General features: G+C 43.2%; 1 protein-coding gene across 1 annotated transcript; it reads right to left on the reverse strand.

Moving 5' to 3' along the window:
• Nucleotides 1-168: 168 nt before the first annotated feature.
• Nucleotides 169-18,587, reverse strand: LOC114351542 (diphthine--ammonia ligase-like). The gene is made up of 15 exons (XM_028302803.1): nt 18,181-18,587; nt 17,550-17,734; nt 16,371-16,444; nt 14,267-14,372; nt 13,434-13,603; nt 11,949-12,451; nt 9,229-9,413; nt 8,456-8,587; nt 7,440-7,601; nt 4,612-4,783; nt 3,984-4,085; nt 2,999-3,237; nt 2,143-2,259; nt 1,736-1,798; nt 169-540 (listed from the first exon to the last, which is right to left on the reverse strand). The coding sequence occupies exons 1-15, from the start codon at nt 18,293-18,295 to the stop codon at nt 169-171; spliced, it is 2,697 nt and encodes an 898-aa protein (XP_028158604.1). The 5' UTR covers nt 18,296-18,587.
• Nucleotides 18,588-19,488: the final 901 nt, after the last annotated feature.

Consider the following 19,488-nt stretch of genomic DNA (forward strand, 5'->3'; position numbering starts at 1 on the left):
CTTTACACGATCTTTACTAGATCGTTGGCTCGCTACACTATATTTTCATGAGAATGTCTCCAACTTCCTCATTGGCTCTAGAGCAATTCCAAGTATACCATCAATAAAAGCCTAATTAGAGTCATCAAACCTCTCAGTCATTCAATTAGAGCCATTAGAACTTCATAACTATGAGTTGTTTTCTATGTGTAAGCTGAAGACACGTGTNGATGAGCCAGGGTCATCGCTGCAGCGGGCTGTGACGTCACGCACCTGCACGACGCTGCGGATGTGCGCGCGCGGGTGCACGGCGCGGATGACGCGCGTGAGGTGCCGCNAAAATTTCGTTACTTTACGATTGTTGGCACACCTGGTGTGACATTTGTCCGTCGTCGAGTAGACGAAGAATTTACCCCGGTGTGTAAGGTACCTACCGATAAACATGGCGGCGGCAGTGTGATGGTCTGGGGGTGCATGAGCGCCGCAGGAGTTGGGGAAATGTTTGTGTGTGAAGGACGCATGGACTCTAAAAAGTACATAAACGTTCTTGAATCCGCACTTCTGCCCTCGTTTACAACACTTTTTGGTGACATCAACATGGAAAGCGTCAAATTCCAGCAGGATAACGCACCTTGTCACAAACGATGGCTTGGTTTATTGACAATAATATCGAGCTGCTTGAATGGTCTGCCCAGTCACCAGACCTGAACCCCATCGAGCATTTGTGGGGTCTATTGAAGGACAAGGTCCGGCGCCATTGAATAAAAACAAAAGAAGACCTAAAACGTCGCTTGCGGGAAGAGTGGAACGCTTTAACATGTGACGATTGTAATAAATTAGTACAATCTTTACCAAAAATAACTTCTGCAGTAATTAAGGCAAAGGGTGGTCCAACAAAGTATTAATTTTTTGTTGTTAATAAACAATATAAAACTGTTAAAAACTGTTTTGATTCAGACACATGTATAATTCCTTCAAAATTAATAAATATCATGGGTGCTCAATACTTTTGGCCAAGGCTGTAGTTGACCGGGTTGCAGTTGCAGTTGTGGTATCAGACATTCATCGATCATTCGACAATACATTTCAAATACTTCTTATTGTTCAACTGCGAACGCTCTGTGGGCACCCGACCAGACTCATGGCGTATTTCAAATCCGCATTAGACTCTATTTTGAAACAATTAAACTTTGGTTTTAACCCTAACTGGGTCCACATTGTATAACTGCCTAAATTGTAAGACCTATAAAAATGTGAATGCTAATGTGGTTATGCAATAAAAGTATTGAGTATTGAGTATTTGTATTCAATTTTGAACTTGGAAAATTCTCGCTGGACACTCTTTACAACGTAACCTCACTTCACAACTTCAAAAGAGTGTGACAATACCGCGTCCGTTCTAGTCTGATTGGAACCATGAGTGCACCAGATTCACTCCCGAAGATATCGGAACGATAAACGTCACCATCTTATTCACGTATTTTTGATATTCGGTTTGGCCGAAGCTTCGGCTGGTTTTTGGCCGAAAACGAAAATATGGCCGAATGTCCATTTTTTGGCCGAAAATGGCCGAAAACGAAAACGAATATTCGGTCGGTCACTACTTATAATCCATTATTCCTCTTATACTTGTACTATTTCGCAGCTGTCTATTTATCTGACAGAATTTCCTCCCTGCTTGGAATGAGACTCTCATAGGGATAGCCACTCATAACCCACTCCCTTTTCTCCTTTATACCCTTTTCTATCCACTCACCTGGTAGAATATCCTGAGCTTAACAGCGGGCGCGGGCTCGTCGTCCCGGCAGTCGCTGAGCAGCTTAGAAGCATACTCAAGTACGCGCGTAAGCTCTTCTAACGGCATCGCCGCCGCCGAAGAGGATTACCTCGTAAGTCTCCTTGCGAAGTCCTCTCAGCAGTGCATTGAAGCATTGGGTCCTTCCTGTATCCTCTACGGCTACGGTTACTATTGGAATAGCACTTGCTAGAAAGAGACAAGAGGAAGTCCTCTCTGTAGCTCTCTCGCTCCCTCATAGCCCATTGTTCCCCGATGTTCTATTTTTCACGTGCGTTCACCTGGTAGAATCTACTCTGCTTGGGTGAGACTAGGAAGGGCCCCTCATAACCCATTGTCTCCCTTTCCCCCATTTCTCAGACACTCACCTGGTAGAATATCCTCAGCTTAACAGTGCGACGCACAAGCCTCTGTGCTTGAGAACGACAGCTGGCACGTGGATGGGGATTACCTTGAATGCTTCCAGCAGGCTCTGCTGGTTGTTGCTAGAATGAGACTAGGGCTACCCTTTTATGACCCATTGTCCTCCCTCCTACTTGTACAATTTCGCAGCCGTCTATTTATCTGGCAAAATTTTCTCCCTGCGTGGAATGAGACTAGGAGTAGCCACTCATAAGCCACTCTCTTTTCTCCTTCATACCCTTTTCCAGCCACTCACCTGGTAGAATATCTTCAGCTTAACAGCGCGCGGGGAACGACAGCTGACACGTGGAAGAGGATTACCTCGTAAGTCTCCTTGCAAAGTCCTCTCAGCAGTGCATTGAAGCATTGGGTCCTTCCTGTATCCTCTACGGCTACGGTTACTATTGGAATAGCACTTGCTAGAAAGAGACAAGAGGAAGTCCTCTCTGTAGGTCTCTCGCTCCCTCATAGCCCATTGTTCCCCGTTGTTCTATTTTTCACGTGCGTTCACCTGGTAGAATCTACTCTGCTTGGGTGAGACTAGGAGTAGCAACTCATAACCCACTCTCTTTTCTCTTTTTTCCTTCGCGACGCACAAGCCTCTGAGCTTGGGAACGACAGCTGACACGTGGATGGGGATTACCTTGAATGCTTCCAGCAGGCTCTGCTGGTTGTTGCTATAGCCTGGTCCGTGAGCACGTAGAATCCCGTCCAATGACCCCAAGCTACCTATCCTTATCGCTCGCGTATAATGATATTGCTGTCGCGACCATGCGACGCGCGCCCGCAGTGAGTGTGCGAGCGCGACAGCAACATAATTACGTGCGAGCGACAAGGATGGGCAGATACGATGACCCTTTCCCAGCCACTCACCTGGTAGAATATCCTGAGCTTGACAGCGGGCGCGGGCTCGTCGTCCCGGCAGTCGCTGAGCAGCTTGCGCAGCGCATACTCAAGTACGCGCGTCAGCTCTTCTAGTGGCATCGCCGCCGCCAACGCACGGTGCGATGCACAAGCCTCTGAACTCGGGAACGATAGCTGGCACGTGGATGGGGATGAACCTGATGGATAAATATGTTCGTCACCTTAGTGTCGGTTTTCGCTTGCACTAGGTACTGTAAGAGTCAAACCTGCTAACATAACCGTGCAAGAAACATTGCTGCTAACATTTAAATAAATATGACGTTTGCTAACGAATAAGGTTTTGCTTGTTTATTTTTCTATCCCATCAGTGCAATGTTACAAAATGTAGTATTTTTTTAATAGATAATGGCAGGTTGAACTAACAAGGTTAGTTTATCAATCATAATAATCTTCTTGACAAGTGTTAAATCGTCAAACAACTTTGATCTGAATAATTTTGAACTTTACTGACGAACAGTTAAAGATTATTTTCTCTAACTCGAGATTATTCTGTAACATAGTTTCAAAAGGTAATATGTGCTCGCGATTCGTTGAAGGAATCAATTTGAAAACTGACGAACCTTTTCATTCCGTGACTGTACATTGCTTTCTTCATCGAGAATAAAAGGATGAGGCAACTTTTTCCAAATTTGCCTCTAAGTAGACCAGTGGTTCTTAACCGGTGGTCCGGGGACCACTGGTGGCCCCTGGAGACCTTCCAAGTGGTTCACGAATTGCACTTGTACACTTTGGTTAAACCACTTTTAACTGATTTTTGCAGTCAAACTGGTTTTGACCGATTATGAGGCGTTCCCTGACAAAACAGAAATTTGGTAAAATGGTCCCTCATGACTTAAAGGTTAAGAACCACTAAAGTAGACTATAACATGTTGGGAATAATTACCAGTCGCAACGTAACAGACGATCGCCGCGACCGTGTTTTCATAGTTCCATCTTCTTGTAATGGCCACTTTGTATTCACCCACGCTGCAACCAGTTTCTTCGTCTGAAACAAACGATCGGAGAATGCAATTCGTTTTTAATCTACTACGTTAATTCCGGTGAATCTGTCAGATTGACAGAACTTTACATTTAGGGCTTCCCCACACTATTATCTATAGAATGTCGTTGTCTTGACAGCGCTTATACAGCGTCAAATGCGCCGCGACGCCAATGCTGAACGGAGTGATCATCCTGGCAACGCGACGACACTTGAGAGACTAGTAGACGCCAGTGTGGGGTCCCTTAGTGTGCGTCTATAGTAGTCCACACTGAATGCGCGGTGACTGGAGTCTGAGGCGGGCGCGGCGAGCAGCAGCGTGCGTTGAACACTGACGCGTGAGCTTTTTGTAGCGGTTCGACGTATATCAGGTGTTGCAAACTATGGACGAGGATTTCCTATTTTTACTAGATAGTCTGATCCTGAGATGGGAGGTGTTGAATATTAGAGATGGTGTGCACTAAATAATCTTTAAATTCGCCTAGCCCGCGCTTACTAAAGACAGTTGAAGCTGTTATTGCGCGGTACTCACAGTCGAAGCGGTTGTTGTCGGTGTGCGCCCAGGCGTGCCACTCGAGCGCGGCGCGGCGCGGCAGGGCTGCCACCACGGCGCACTGCACGATGGCGCCGGCCGTGCGCCGCTCCAGCTGCCGCCGCGCCTCGCCCACCGCGCGCGCCCAGCCCGCGCTCACGTAGCACACGCTCTGAGGGATAGCAAATTAAATTAACGTAGGGACAATAACCTGGAGCGAGATCAAGCGAGAAGCTCAAGACCTAACGAGATGGAGGACTGTTGTGGACGCCCTCTGCCCCATCTAGGGGACATAGGACCATAAGTCAAGTAAGTCAGGGACAATAACATATCAAATAGACTAACCCATAACACAAGCATATTAATTGCTTACTTTGGGGCTAAATGGCGCTGTGTGAGATTGTCCAAAGATATTTATTAAAAAAAAAAAAAAACTCCTTTGTGGCATCTCAACTGTTTGTGTCAGATTGGGCTATGGTAACCGTTTTTTTTTTAGTAAATGAAACAATTTGTAGTAAGTAAGCAGGTACCTACTTATAAGATAAGTCATGTTTAAATCAAAATTCTACTATTATTGATATGATTAAATGTTTTTTTTGTGTGCATGGAACGGTTCGGAACAAACTGAATTGAATCTATATTGCATGTTGTGTCAGCCTATAATTGTTGTTGCATTGTAACTTTGTTCATAATTGTTATTTTTAAGTGTACATGTTGTAATGTAACTATGTTGGTAGACCTAATAAATAAATAAATAAATCAAGCTATAAGGTCGCCCACACTAGCGTCTTCCGAGCGTCGTCGTCGTGCAGCGCCCGCGATGCGTCAACGCGGCACTGACTCAGCGTTGCAGCAACGCTAATGCTGAGTGACTGCCAAACGTATCTATCGTACGGTAGTGCTTGCGTGTCGCGTCGACGCTGCGCAGGCGTTGGCAAGACGACGACGCTCGAGAGACACTACGACGACAAGTTGCTAGTGTGGTAAAGGCCAAACACAGTGGAGTCGGCGTCGACGTCTTCATAGCTTGCTAATGTAACGACTTCCATGACGTAGCTTGTGGCGTGGTTCATTGACCTCCACCAGCCTGTGACGTCACGCACCTGCACGACGCTGCGGATGACGCGCGTGAGGTGCCGCAGCGCGAGCGCGCACTGATGTAACGACTTCCATGACGCAACCCATGAGCCAGGGTCATTGACCTCCACAAGCTGGTATCCCAATCTAGTCGCAACAGAGGCGAACTTCAACCGGCTCAAGGCGTTTGCGTACAAGTAGCACGAGAAACGAACAGCCCCGATCAGTTCGGCGCCATAGGGTGCCTACCACCTGTTGTTGTGCTAGTAGCAGCCCCAGAACGGGGAGAGTAGCTCATAGGGACAAGGAATAGAACAAAGAACTTGTAGGGAGTCAAGCATTGCGCGCGGCAGAGTGCATCCTGCCACGACGTACGCAGGAAGGTTGGAATGGCCATGGGTGGTGGTGGGTTGACCTCCACCAGGCTCGTGGCTGTGACGTCACGCACCTGCACGACGCTGCGGATGTGCGCGCGCGGGTGCACGGCGCGGATGACGCGCGTGAGGTGCCGCAGCGCGAGCGCGCACTGATGTAACGACTTCCATGACGCACCCGATGAGCCAGGGTCATCGACCTGCAGCGGGCTGTGACGTCACGCACCTGCACGACGCTGCGGATGTGCGCGCGCGCACTGATGTAACGACTTCCATGACATTGTGACGCGGCCCGCGACGCATCGACAGCTCTAGCACCAAACGCGGAGATTTGACAAGCCTACGGTTGCGCGGCCGCACGCCGCAGAGCCGTGAATGGGACCGCGCTTATTTAAGAGGCGGCGGCGACCGCGGGCAGCTAGCATTCGCTCGGGAGCCATCGCAACAGCCAGACGTTCGCGCGCGCGTCTATACTGTTCCCTCGGCTGAATTGCGCAGAGTCCCTAGCGAATTGCTGTCCACATTGTAATACAGCGGGGTGTCAGACTGAGCTAGCTAGGACGCCCCGTTGCAACATATACCCTGTGGACCAGCCTGTGACCTGTGACGTCACGCACCTGCACGACGCTGCGGATGTGCGCGCGCGGGTGCACGGCGCGGATGACGCGCGTGAGGTGCCGCAGCGCGAGCGCGCACTGATGTAACGACTTCCATGACGCAACCCATGAGCCAGGGTCATCGACCTGCAGCGGGCTGTGACGTCACGCACCTGCACGACGCTGCGGATGTGCGCGCGCGGGTGCACGGCGCGGATGACGCGCGTGAGGTGCCGCAGCGCGAGCGCGCACTGATGTAACGACTTCCATGACGCAACCCATGAGCCAGGGTCATCGACCTGCAGCGGGCTGTGACGTCACGCACCTGCACGACGCTGCGGATGTGCGCGCGCGGGTGCACGGCGCGGATGACGCGCGTGAGGTGCCGCAGCGCGAGCGCGCACTGATGTAACGACTTCCATGACGCAACCCATGAGCCAGGGTCATCGACCTGCAGCGGGCTGTGACGTCACGCACCTGCACGACGCTGCGGATGTGCGCGCGCGGGTGCACGGCGCGGATGACGCGCGTGAGGTGCCGCAGCGCGAGCGCGCACTGATGTAACGACTTCCATGACGCAACCCATGAGCCAGGGTCATCGACCTGCAGCGGGCTGTGACGTCACGCACCTGCACGACGCTGCGGATGTGCGCGCGCGGGTGCACGGCGCGGATGACGCGCGTGAGGTGCCGCAGCGCGAGCGCGCACTGATGTAACGACTTCCATGACGCAACCCATGAGCCAGGGTCATCGACCTGCAGCGGGCTGTGACGTCACGCACCTGCACGACGCTGCGGATGTGCGCGCGCGGGTGCACGGCGCGGATGACGCGCGTGAGGTGCCGCAGCGCGAGCGCGCACTGCCGCCGTGCTCCGCCCTCGACTAGTTGCATTGTGCCTGGTACCAGCGCGATCTGCCCGCACGTGCTGATCACCTCGCCTAACTGGGGAAAATATTTGGATTATTAGACCGCTTTTTCACAAGAAATGTGCCATGAAAATAAGCGAGAACGCTTAGGGCCCTACACTAGCATCTTTCCAGCATCGTCGTCTTGTCAGCGCCTGCGCAGCGTCGAAGGAACGCTAAGAAACGCTGGTGACGCGTCTGCACAACGCCAAAGCAACATTTTTTTCGGACTAGTAATGCAACCTCCTTATTCCGCTGTACTCAGCATTAGCGTCGATGCTGCGCAGGCGCTAACGAAACAACAGCATTCGAAAGACGCTAGTGTCGGGGACTAGGCCATAGCAAAACTGTGAAACATTGTATTTCTACCAGATGTGTGAGCAAGCTAAGCGGTGCTGAGATGCGCAAAGTAGCTGCAAAACGATGACCAGCATGAGGATGCGTTGCCTGATTTCAAATACGCACGCTATCTGTTGCTGCAATTGATACCTTAATAGCCTGGCTATAAGGGCCGATGTTAGCCGGCGCCCATTTGGTGATGCGCTCCTTCGGGCTCGAGCTGTCGCTATCGTCCATGAATGGGACGGGCTAATGAGCCGATATCGTCATTCGTCATGCAAATATCGGGACTATTTCCACCTCTCGTTCCCACCACTGCAACTCCTGTGTAGCCAGGATCTACAGCTTGACCGCCACAAAAACCCAACCAATGAAGGTCAAGTTTGTCCCGGGGGAAAGTTAAACTGTCATTGGACCCGCAACGAAATTAATCAGAAGAACATAGGAGTTCGAAATTAAGGTTCGACTTCCCTCCATTGCAAAGCGGATGACAGGTGACAAACAAAGGTTTTAAACCTTTAAGAAAAGATTATTCGTCATGCAAATAGTTACCTTAATAGCTTGACTATAAGGCCCGATGTTGGCCGGAGCCCAGTGCGAGATGCCCTGCACGTGCATAGTGATGCGCTCCTTCGGGATCGAGCTATCACTATCGTCCTTGGCCGGGACCGGCTTGTGCGCCACCTGGGGTGAATGATCACTAGTAGCAATAATAAAAGGCATTGTTCTGTCACTGTTGGGCTGTGACACACATTTTATTGATTTTATTGTGACTGGGAATATAATAGTCGTCGTATTTTTAATCTTACTGACTTGTCTTGAAGTGTAGGTGGAAAGTACACTTAAGTACCTAAGCGCTGGACGCAGACCGCTACCAATCGATCAACATGGAAAGCATTGGGGGAGGCCTATGTTCAGCAGTGGACGTCCTATGGCTGAAATGATGATGATTATGAAGCACTAAGGACCGGTCGTTATGGAAATCCTCAAGGGAGGCTTTTGTCCAGCTGTCATTTAAAATAGTTTAGGCGTAGAATGCCAGAAACTCAAAATTACATAAAACTGAATTGTAAGCATATACTAGTCGAATTTAATACCTATCAGTAGTTCTTAAGCGTACTTATTATATTATCCCACTAAATGTAATTGTATAAACCTTTAGTCTTCTTAGAACCGTTAAAACCACAGGGCGTATTCAAAACGCGCAGACGACGCGCTTTCCTACAAAAATATTTATAGACTGGGTCCAAATATACTCTAATATAAATAAATATGCTCTTAATATAAATAAACAATCACATCTACAGAAAAGTTTAGTAACTTACAGCGTCCAATATAAGTCCGACGTCGTCCATCAGAGGGCACTGAACACATACCCTCGTAGGAGGGTTGGGGAAACAAAAATGGCTCGCGTACACGTCATTCAGCTCCGTATATTCTTCCATGTCGCGCATGTAGATGTTGACTGACGTCACGTCCGTCAGCTGCATGCTTTCCGACTCAAGCAGGCCTACAAACAAGTTAATAAGTAAACTAACACTTCGTACTTGTTTTCACTTAACTTTAGAAAAAGCATGGCATAATTTCATGCAATCTATTTCACCAAACAATCCAAAAATTAACCTTATGTTTCAAAGATGACCATTATCGAGTCTAGTCTACCAAGCGATTTTCAGCCCACCGTGAGTCGTTGACCGAATCGTTAGCATGCAGGCTTCATGTGCATGAAAAATGCTCAAATAGATTGTCAGATAGTTATAAAACTGTCAGTCACAAAGCAAGCGACAAATCGTCAAAATTTTTGACTTTTTAAAGAATTTTAGTAATTTGCATTTATCTATTATATAAAAGAAAGTCGTGTTAGTTACTCCACTTATAAGTCAAGAACGGCTGGACCGATTTAGCTGAAAATTGTCAGGGAGGTAGTTTAGAGCCAGGAGAAGGACATAGGATACTTTTTATCCCGTTATTTATTGCCATTAAGGCGGAACAAAGTTCGCCGGGTCAGCTAGTTTTAGTAATAATTACTTGTACTTAATTATTCACCCTTGCGGTAAGCTAAAACCAGCAAGGCGTACTCTATAGGGTAAATCATTGCTATCAATAGTTTTTATCACGTGAACCATAACAAAAAAAGAGAAAATAATAATTATCGTCATAACAAAAATCAATTTATACAAGGTATCAATGATTGTTTTGCATAAATAATTTTATGTAGGGGGCAGTGAACGCATATCTTATAAAACATTATATTAAGAAATCATTTTTATACATTGTAGGAGGTGATAAGGCGCTTAGTAACCCCACCACACGCGGGTTGACACGATTTTCGCACGCGATATTATAATGTTAGATAATAAAGATTATCTAGTGGCTCTTTTCTTGGACATAATATCACCTTTTCTCACGAATGTGGATAGAGATATTAAATAGGTTTCTTCTTATTGTTTGGAAGGGAAGATAAAAGAAAGCCCTAGTAATAAAGTAACACGAACCTCCGTAACTATTCATAAATTATAGTAGGATTACTACATCTTGGTATTCGAATTCAGTATGTTCATTGTCATTTGTCATTACAAACAATCTTTAGATTCAATACTTTAATGCAACTACAAATCTACACAAGGCAAACAGTATGACAGGAAGGAGGCTTACAATGTGTGCCTCACTGATAAGTCTACACGAGTGTGTATTTTTTAGGATTTATTTAAGATTTACTGTGAACATCCGGTATTTACTCTTGAGATTTGTACTCTTGAGAAGTCGCAGCGAAATTAATCAGAATAAAGTAGAAGAGATAGTTACATAATAAAATTAAGTGATACATACCTACACAGTGATTATATTAATTACTGGCGATTAAAATAAACATCTCGAAATCCGGACCTTAATGACTTGAACCTATATCAATAAACAAACAATGAAGCAAACTAATTATCTTAACGTATGAAGCTAATATTTGTGGCATCTTAAGTCGTTGGAATAGGTGCTATTTTACAATAAAAATCATAGTCTTAAGTGCTGTAAATTATTATGTTCCTACGTCACTAGTATCGGCGGTCGAAGGTCAAATAGGAATACGTCAAATACGGTGTAGCTTATCTGAAGTTTATCTATTTTTATGTTGCAACTGACATCTGGCATTGTATATTTTATGAAGAGTCTATTTTATCCATTTAGTTTTTGTTTGTAATAAACAGATACAAGCAAAATACACTTCTCTTAAGACTGTTTTCAACACATTTCAATATCTAATAATAATTTTAAAAGTTAGACAACAAATTATAATTTTTATTTTCTACACGATTGTCCTGCTGGGCAGTTTACAAAATGTACAATTTGTAACTCTATCTGCGGCACTCGTCACATGATCACACCCAAACAAGGTGATTATCGGCCTAAAACATTATCGCGGCAGACGAAAAGGTCAAAATGATGTGAAACATAATACATATTTTATCAACCGATTAAGACTTTCAATATTACGTCGAGATAAGAAGCTAATACTTTTATCTTCGCTTTTATAAAGCTGTCTATAGGCATAGATGGGTCAATTAAAATTGTAAACTAAGATAGTAATTAATATGTTGTAGCTATCTAGAATAAACGGTTTTGTAGTTACATAATGAAGTAATCGAGAAAGTTTACTCGGCAATGATAAAAATAAACCGGGACGCATAAATGGTCGCGTAAACAAATAATAGTTGTCAACATTATTGGGTAGGCCCCTCTTTCCTATTGGTCACTTAGGGCATATGCCCAGGGCCCCGCGACCTAGGGGGCCCCCATCTGCTCGAAAGACCTTTTACCAGATGACAAGGGGGGCCCTTGATCCTTAAGTGCCCAGAGCCCTAGTAGGTTAAAGACGGTCCTGTATTGGGACAATAATTCAAGGAAACATCGATAGTTAGTAGACATTTGGTTAGGAAATAATGATAGCACCACAAACCATAGACAAAAAATATCAAATAAAGCGTCAGCACGTCATTAAAATTAAGCATGCAACTAAAACTAACAAAAGAAAGCCTGGAAAAAGTTTACCTACTAATGAGTTTCTTCATAGCGTCCTCCGTCGCCTGCCTCGTATCGACTCCCTCGCCAACTATCCCGCCTATAAAATACCAGCCGTGTCTATTCCCGTATATACTTCTATGGTCCGCAATCGGCTGTTTCTCGAACTGACTATCGAACTCCTCGTAACAATACCCATCTTCTATACTATCAGCGCTATCGTTTTGGCTGTCCGCTCCATCTAAGTCAGACTTTTCATTGTACGTGAGCAAAGGGTTCAGTTCTGTCTGTTTTTTCTTCTCCTCTTTTTCTAACTTCTCGATGGACTCTATCTCTGTCTCGCTCAGTTCTATGTCGCTGATGTCGCTGAAGACGGTGTCGCTTAGGTCGCTTACGAAGTCTAGTGCGCTTTTGACGGTAGGGGGCAGTTTGATGCCGTCCTCGGCGCCTCGCTTGGCTTCTAAGTGCAGCTTGAGGTTTAGGTATCCGACTGGTGCGACCGGGTCGTCCGTGTGTATCACTAATTCTTTATCATCACTAAAAAGGAAAAGGTATCGGTTAGTTTCTTATTTATTACACTTAAATGGGTGTCTTTTATAAGTATACCCACAGTTTTCACAGTAATTTTCCAATGTGATGATACATTTGGATTAAGGTAGGGTTTTATTTAATCGTAAATCAATTGAATTCGTATTCACCCTATTATGTAAATAAAATTGATGCTGATAATAAAAGTGTAATCAGATTTAAACTTGAATGATTATAATGTCGAATTACATCGTTAAAAGTGTTTTGTCTCAGTAATTAGCGGGAAGTTGAAAGATTTTAAGTTAGGCCACGCCCTTCTGCTGTCAAGTGACGTAACAGGAATCTCGCGTCACACCGTAACAAAAACACACCCTTTACTATTTCACAGAAATTTACTCAGTTATGAGCTGCAGCTGATAGGTAAACAGGTGATTACATTATCTAATGAGAGGGTAAAAGGTGAAATTAAAGCATTTCTCAGACAAGATAAAAAGCAGAATAAAACTACTTACAGAACTAATCGTTTCCTAAACAGTGGAGTTGAAATGTCGCGTGACGTCAGTTTAGAGTAAAAAATCTACTCAAAAAAAAAATCTACTCAAAAAAAAAATCAACTCAATAATAATACTGTAATGATTCGATTATGAAAAAAAAAATGTGGCCAACTTTTTTTTATTATCTGTCTGACGGACTAAATAGAATTTCGATTTCATTACCCAGTCATCATCCCAATTCTTAAAATCAGAGAGGTCCGCCTGGCTAGCTACCACCATCTTACCTAAGTCTGTGTCGCCATAACAACAATGTTAACAGCATTGTTGTGTTCCGGCAGTTAGAGGTAAGATAGCCAGTTCCTCCGTGGTTGAGGATTCCGGGTGAAGCTCGCTTCCACCTTCGGCCTGATCGTCACTTACCATCAGGTGAGATACGGGCCAAGAGCTTCCTCGTTGTGGATGAAAAAAAATCTTGAAATTAAAGAGAGGGTACTCACATAACTAACCGCTTCCTGAACAACGGGCAGTCGAGCGTGAAGGTCTCGTACTCGCCGCCCTCGCCGCACACGTTGAGGCCGTACTTCTCCTGCATGACTAGAAGGTGCGGCTGAAGCTCGCGGATCGACATGCCCAGGTGCACCCGCGGGTCCAGGCCTAGCGCGGCCACCTGGGAACAACCAGTAGCTGAGGGAATCCCATTTTTACAGACAGCGAAGCAATTTTGGAAATATATTACGACGCTTCCGAAATCCCATCTTTATTGACAAAAAAATCCAAAAATCCAGCGGATCGACAAACCATCTGGGTTTTTCTATCGCGGTCACATGGACTGAAACAACACAGCGGTAGTGTAGGCTGCCGGAAAATTGGCTTCATCGATGTTGGGGAAACGCCGCCTATTTTGAAATTATTTATGGCGCTAATCGTTTGACCATTTTCAACCGAATTTGTGTTGAATGTTGATGTTTCTCATCAACTGTGACTTACAATACAATTCAGAACATAAGAAAAATAAGTACTTCAAAATGGTTTTCATTTAATGTTTCCAATAACAGTATGTATGATAATGGATGCATATGAATAACATGAAAGACAAAAATCGCACAATGTCACTAGATCGTTTACGAATGTAAAACTTGTTACGTTACGTGCCGCTACTACGTTCACATTATGTTAAGGAGCGTCCACACCGGGCACTTGGGCTCACGAGTTCACGAGACACGTTTGTCATTCTGCTTACCCTGCTCTTGAGTGAACACAGTGTGGACGCACCTTAAAACGATTTTATCTGTATCTTACGATGAGAAGGAGATTTTTAAGCAACAGTTACCTTTATAATGATAGCCTCCACGCCACTTGCTATCATCTCCTGCAGCAATTCCTTTTGGTTCCTCCGCCACAAGTACGCCAACGACACTAAACCTAATCTACGACACCTGAAAATGGAAATCAAAAGTAAAACATTTTCAAAAGGACAAAAAACAATCGTAATTTATTAAATGAATTGAGAAAGTTAACTGTTAGTGGCCTTTACTACGTTTATTTTAAGAACCAATCATATTTCAGCGTCATGTGAACTCATGTGAAGGAAATTCATTATGTAGTGTTTATGCACAATTTATTCCCACGCATCAATTATTTGTTTGATCGATAATGGCAGTTATTGTTTTGTTATATCCATACACGCTTAGGTTAAGAGTATTGATAGGAAACTTTAAAAACATAAGTAATCCCATAGATAGAAAATAAAACTACATATTAATCAATTAAATATTAAAGGTCACGAAAATAGACAACATGATTAAATTAAAAACATGTTTTTAACTTATGATCTTAATTAAGATTCTTAAAGATCATAATAGGGGCCGTTCAAGTATTACGTAAGCACCAAGGGGGGGTGGGGGGGTCTCTGTTTTGCTTATTTTGATGACATGGGGGGGTAGGGGGGTCTAGATGATGATTACGTCATTGTTTGTTATTTACGTTTTTTCGGGGATTCCCGCAAATAATACATATGCGTAGGCACTCGCTTTGAGAACTGATTAGGGGAATTACCGCACATTAGGGAAAATACCGTGCGCTATTCACTTGTCTAATAATTAACTCTCGTGCCGACATTGCCCATTGAAATTTGAGAGTCTTAGTCCGCATAAAATATTATTATACGCGAGGCCGGACTCCCGCGCGCGTGGTTTGTTTGGATACTAAACATATTGTAAGCATTGAAAGTTATAATTTGTGTTTATGTTGATGCGTAATTGATGCATTTTTTGTTCCTACTTTATGTGTATCAGTTAAACCTAATATTTTCATGAATTTTCCTATTTTAAAAATGACAATATAAAAAACATTTATAACAAAATGTTTACGTAAGCATAGGGGGAGGGGGTAAGTGCTTTGCTTACTTTTGATGACAAGGGGGGCGGGGGGGGTAAAAAATGGTAAGAAATCTGCTTACGTAATACTTGAACGGCCCCATAGCAGTTAGCAATCGCGTCGAAAATAAACTGCTATCGGTATCATGATATTTACGTCGTGCTATCGTGCGTTTTGCGCGTAACCTGGCTGACCTCACGTGCCTCCCCGAGTCTAGAACCCGGAAACTTTTACCTCTCTTCTTGTGTCAAATAAAGTTTTACCTCACGTGCCTCCCCGAGTCTAGAACCCGGAAACTTTTACCTCTCTTTTTGTGTCAAATAAAGTTTTTCTTATCTTATCTTTCTCTTATGAGTGGAAACTGTGGGTGCTAATTTTACACATAAGCAACATGAGGCTATTCTAATACAGTGTTCCGAAAATTTTTTGTGTTCAAGGTACTATCGGGGACTCTTCCGCCTGACCACTTTGTAGAAATTTTAGCGTAAGCGCATCGCTCCGNCACGGTCCACAGATATCTTGGCCAATGGCCTACGCAAGTGTGGGTGAAGTCTGTCTAGAAGTTGCAATCATGATAGTAGGCCGTGCTATCGCAGACATGCGTGCGTGATGGTACCCTTAACGACCGATTATCTTCGAGTTCATTGATAACAAATATTTTTCCTGAATGGAAAAGAAATATTTATTTAACAAACTCTCTCATTAAACAAACCATACTGTGGGGAAAGTTACTCTTATTTACTAGACTATGTTTATTGTAATAAGGTCTTTTCTTAGCCAGTTCTCAACTGAAGACATGCTACATTGATTTTAAGTAGTTTTTTTTTATGCTAGACAAGGCAGGTATTTGACCGCAATCGCACCTGGTGTTAAGTGAGATGCGGTCTTGGATGGTACATATCTGCCCTGTAAGTGCCTATTCACTCTCGCCTTGAAAACGCCCGGACGGATTATAGTGTTCAGGAAACACAGCAGCAGGCAGCGAATTCCAGTCCCTAGCTGTTCGCATTATAAACGAGTCGTCGAAACGCTTAGTGCGAGCTGGTTGTTATACTTACACATTTTCCACTCTAATTCTTTGGTAATCTGACAATATCGCGCCGACAGCCACCGCTTCTATGTCTATATCGTCCTAAAACAATAAAACATCATCAAGACAACAAATGATTTCTTCACATTCAGTGACAAGTAGCATGTGTGTTATGACTTATCATGCTTCAAACCACAATTTCTTCAGATTATGGAAATGCTGAACACTGTTCTTAGAGGTCATTGACAGACATGCTTCACAAATAAATGAAATCATTTTTAGACATCCTCTAATAACTTTTTGCCATAAACAGCATGCATCTATTTATTGTTATTTTGAACAAAAAGGCAAGGCTAAGTTTCAAAATTTCAAAATTGAAAATAAAGCAGTCTATTTCCACTGCTTATTTATGGGTTATACAGATAATATCCGGAAATGTATAGTGAACAAGTATATGCCCTATTACTTCAGTGATAAGGCTAAGATAGTTGTCAAATGATAAGATGTGCTAGTTCCTCCCAGCTATGGACAGAGTGTAGTAAATATTGATTTAATAACAAATACATACAAGAGTCAATGATTCTGCTTCAATGTCACATTGTGGTTTGCTTGATGAATATAATGTTACATGTGTGTTAATATGTATGTACATATTGTTGAAGATTATAAAGTGATGGCACCTAATGATGTGCTAATTTGCATAATTACTCATTTTCCTATTGCTTTAGTACATGAACTAGTTACTAGGTACTACATTTACTTTTTAAAGTGAAATGTTTGAGAGACAGTGTTTGAAATCTATTTTGTAATTTAAATTAATTGAATCTTCTCGCAATAAAGAAACACTTATCATTTCTAAGTTTATCTTAATAAACAAATTAATATTTGCTTTAGAATGAAGATTATTTATTTATACTGATATACTGCAATGCAACATTGTTAGCATTTGGACATAAACATACAAATAAAGTACATAGAAACATTTATCAGTATAGGCTCAGAGGACAAAAAAGTTAGGCCAGGAGTGGCAAATTTTTGTGATTTATTTGCTTAGGTAAAAGAGATTTATTGTCCACCATTATCTATTTTTTTTATTATTTCTTGAATTATTCATTCATTAATATGTAAAAACAAAACTAATGTAATGAATAAGTCTCAAAAATAGAGACTTTTTGTTAGTATTGCTGGTTTTTTAAATTCTTCATACCTTGACCCTGGACAGAAGTCTGTACAAGTCTTCAACCTCATCATTGGCAGTGGGCTCGTAGTTGCGCCCTTGGTCCACGGCAGCCCCAGTGATGACCTCCCGGTACAGCGGCAGGCCCATGGCTTCAGCGTACAGTTCGATGCCCTGGTGGCCCACTGTCTGGTACATGTAGCTGTCCAGCTCATCTACAATGTGAATATATCTTTAGGAGTACATATTCTACAGGGTGATAAATTTCTGACTTCACCATACCATTTATATGACCATGTTAACATGGGCTAGTGTCGGCTCATATATCCATTTACCTAACACTCTGTATAGTCCGAGTCAAAAATATATTGTTTTATGAATGAAGACACTTAATAAATAGCACATTTTTTATATACTTGAGAAATTAACAAAAACTGTGATCATAAAATGGGTAGATGGTAATTTTTAATTATCATTGAACAGCCAGATTCTTTACTGAATAGTTAAGAAAAACTAATATTTATTTTTAAAGGTGTCAACAGAAAGTCCATCAGTCATCACCACCAAACTCTCTACATATTTTACGACAAGATGTCGCACCAATTTAGGCCTTTCCATCGGAGGAATAAATGTCGAATTTGCTTGAAGGGACAAAAGTAACCTTTCAGTATTGGTTGGAGGTTGGCCAGGGCCACGATCGTGTGCCCGGCCCCGACGCACTGCATCATGTTGTAGCAGCTGTCTTTGCCGCCGCTGATCAACGCTACGGTCCTCATTTTGCCCACGGTGCAGTAACACTCTCCACAACAGGATATTCCTTACATAACCAAATTATAAAAGCCAAAAAGTAGCAAAATAATAGTCACAACGCGGTTCCGATCACGGCAACGACATATCTATGAAAAACTTGTTTTGCGCGCTCCCGACTGTAACGTCTTTACCGTACGGATACGATATTATTGTAATGAAGCATAATGGTTATCTATTTTGATAACATTCTTGAAATAAAGAGAAAATACGTCCCCAAAAATCAGAGCAGCCCAGCTGTCAACTGTCAACTGTCACGATAACACAGTGTCTCACGACACAAAACCACAGATATGGATTAGAGTAGATCACAGATATGGATTAGAGTAGATACAGCAAGTTGCTAGTCAAAGCGTGCCATTCCGATATGTCCAAATGGACATACATGGTCGAGTGATGTTCATGTAATCCGATTACAACAATCGGATACGATGATTTTACGAGGACAGAGCCCCGATTACGGTAACTTTTATAACGTCTACAATCCAGACGCGTTTCTGATTCTGCGATACGATTGGTCAAAACAGCTGACGTACGCTGTTGAACGACCAATCGTATCGCAGAATCGAGAAGCGTGTCTGGATTGTTGACGTTAAAAATTACCGTAATCGGGGCTCTGTAGTACGAACACGGTAGAGAGAAGAAATTAAATACGGATTGAGAATTGTAATTAACAGCAACGAGTAACAAATATGTAATTAATTAGAATAAAGTAGCAGAAGAAGAATTATAAAACAAGTTAGATCAGTGATNACGCTTAAACAACTGGATGGACTTGATTGATGGCGTGTGCGTGCAAGCTTTTTTCTATATTTTAGAGGTTAAACTGAGTTTTTGAGGATTTAAATAAAAAACCACTTTAATATAATACTTTAATCAGTAGGTATCACTGACCCTTAAACAAAATTAATTTGTTATAAAAATTCCTGACGATGTCAGACTTTTCTGAAAGCTTTTTAGCTGCATAATGTATTCGAACTTTCAGATACTTTAAACTTATGGCTTTAACTAAGAGCGAATAGTGACAGTCAAGAAATGTTTGTTGTTTAAAATGTGAAGTCTTGGAGAAAAAAGGATATCCCAAACAGTATTTAAGACTTTCTTGCATTAGCTCTATTAAATGATTTTTTTTATAAAATCCTTTATTCCTACGAAATATAAT

Source organism: Ostrinia furnacalis, unplaced genomic scaffold (genome assembly GCF_004193835.3).
Source record: "Ostrinia furnacalis isolate ACB-3 unplaced genomic scaffold, ASM419383v2 OfSCF0088, whole genome shotgun sequence".
In the NCBI taxonomy this organism is placed as follows: domain Eukaryota; kingdom Metazoa; phylum Arthropoda; class Insecta; order Lepidoptera; family Crambidae; genus Ostrinia; species Ostrinia furnacalis.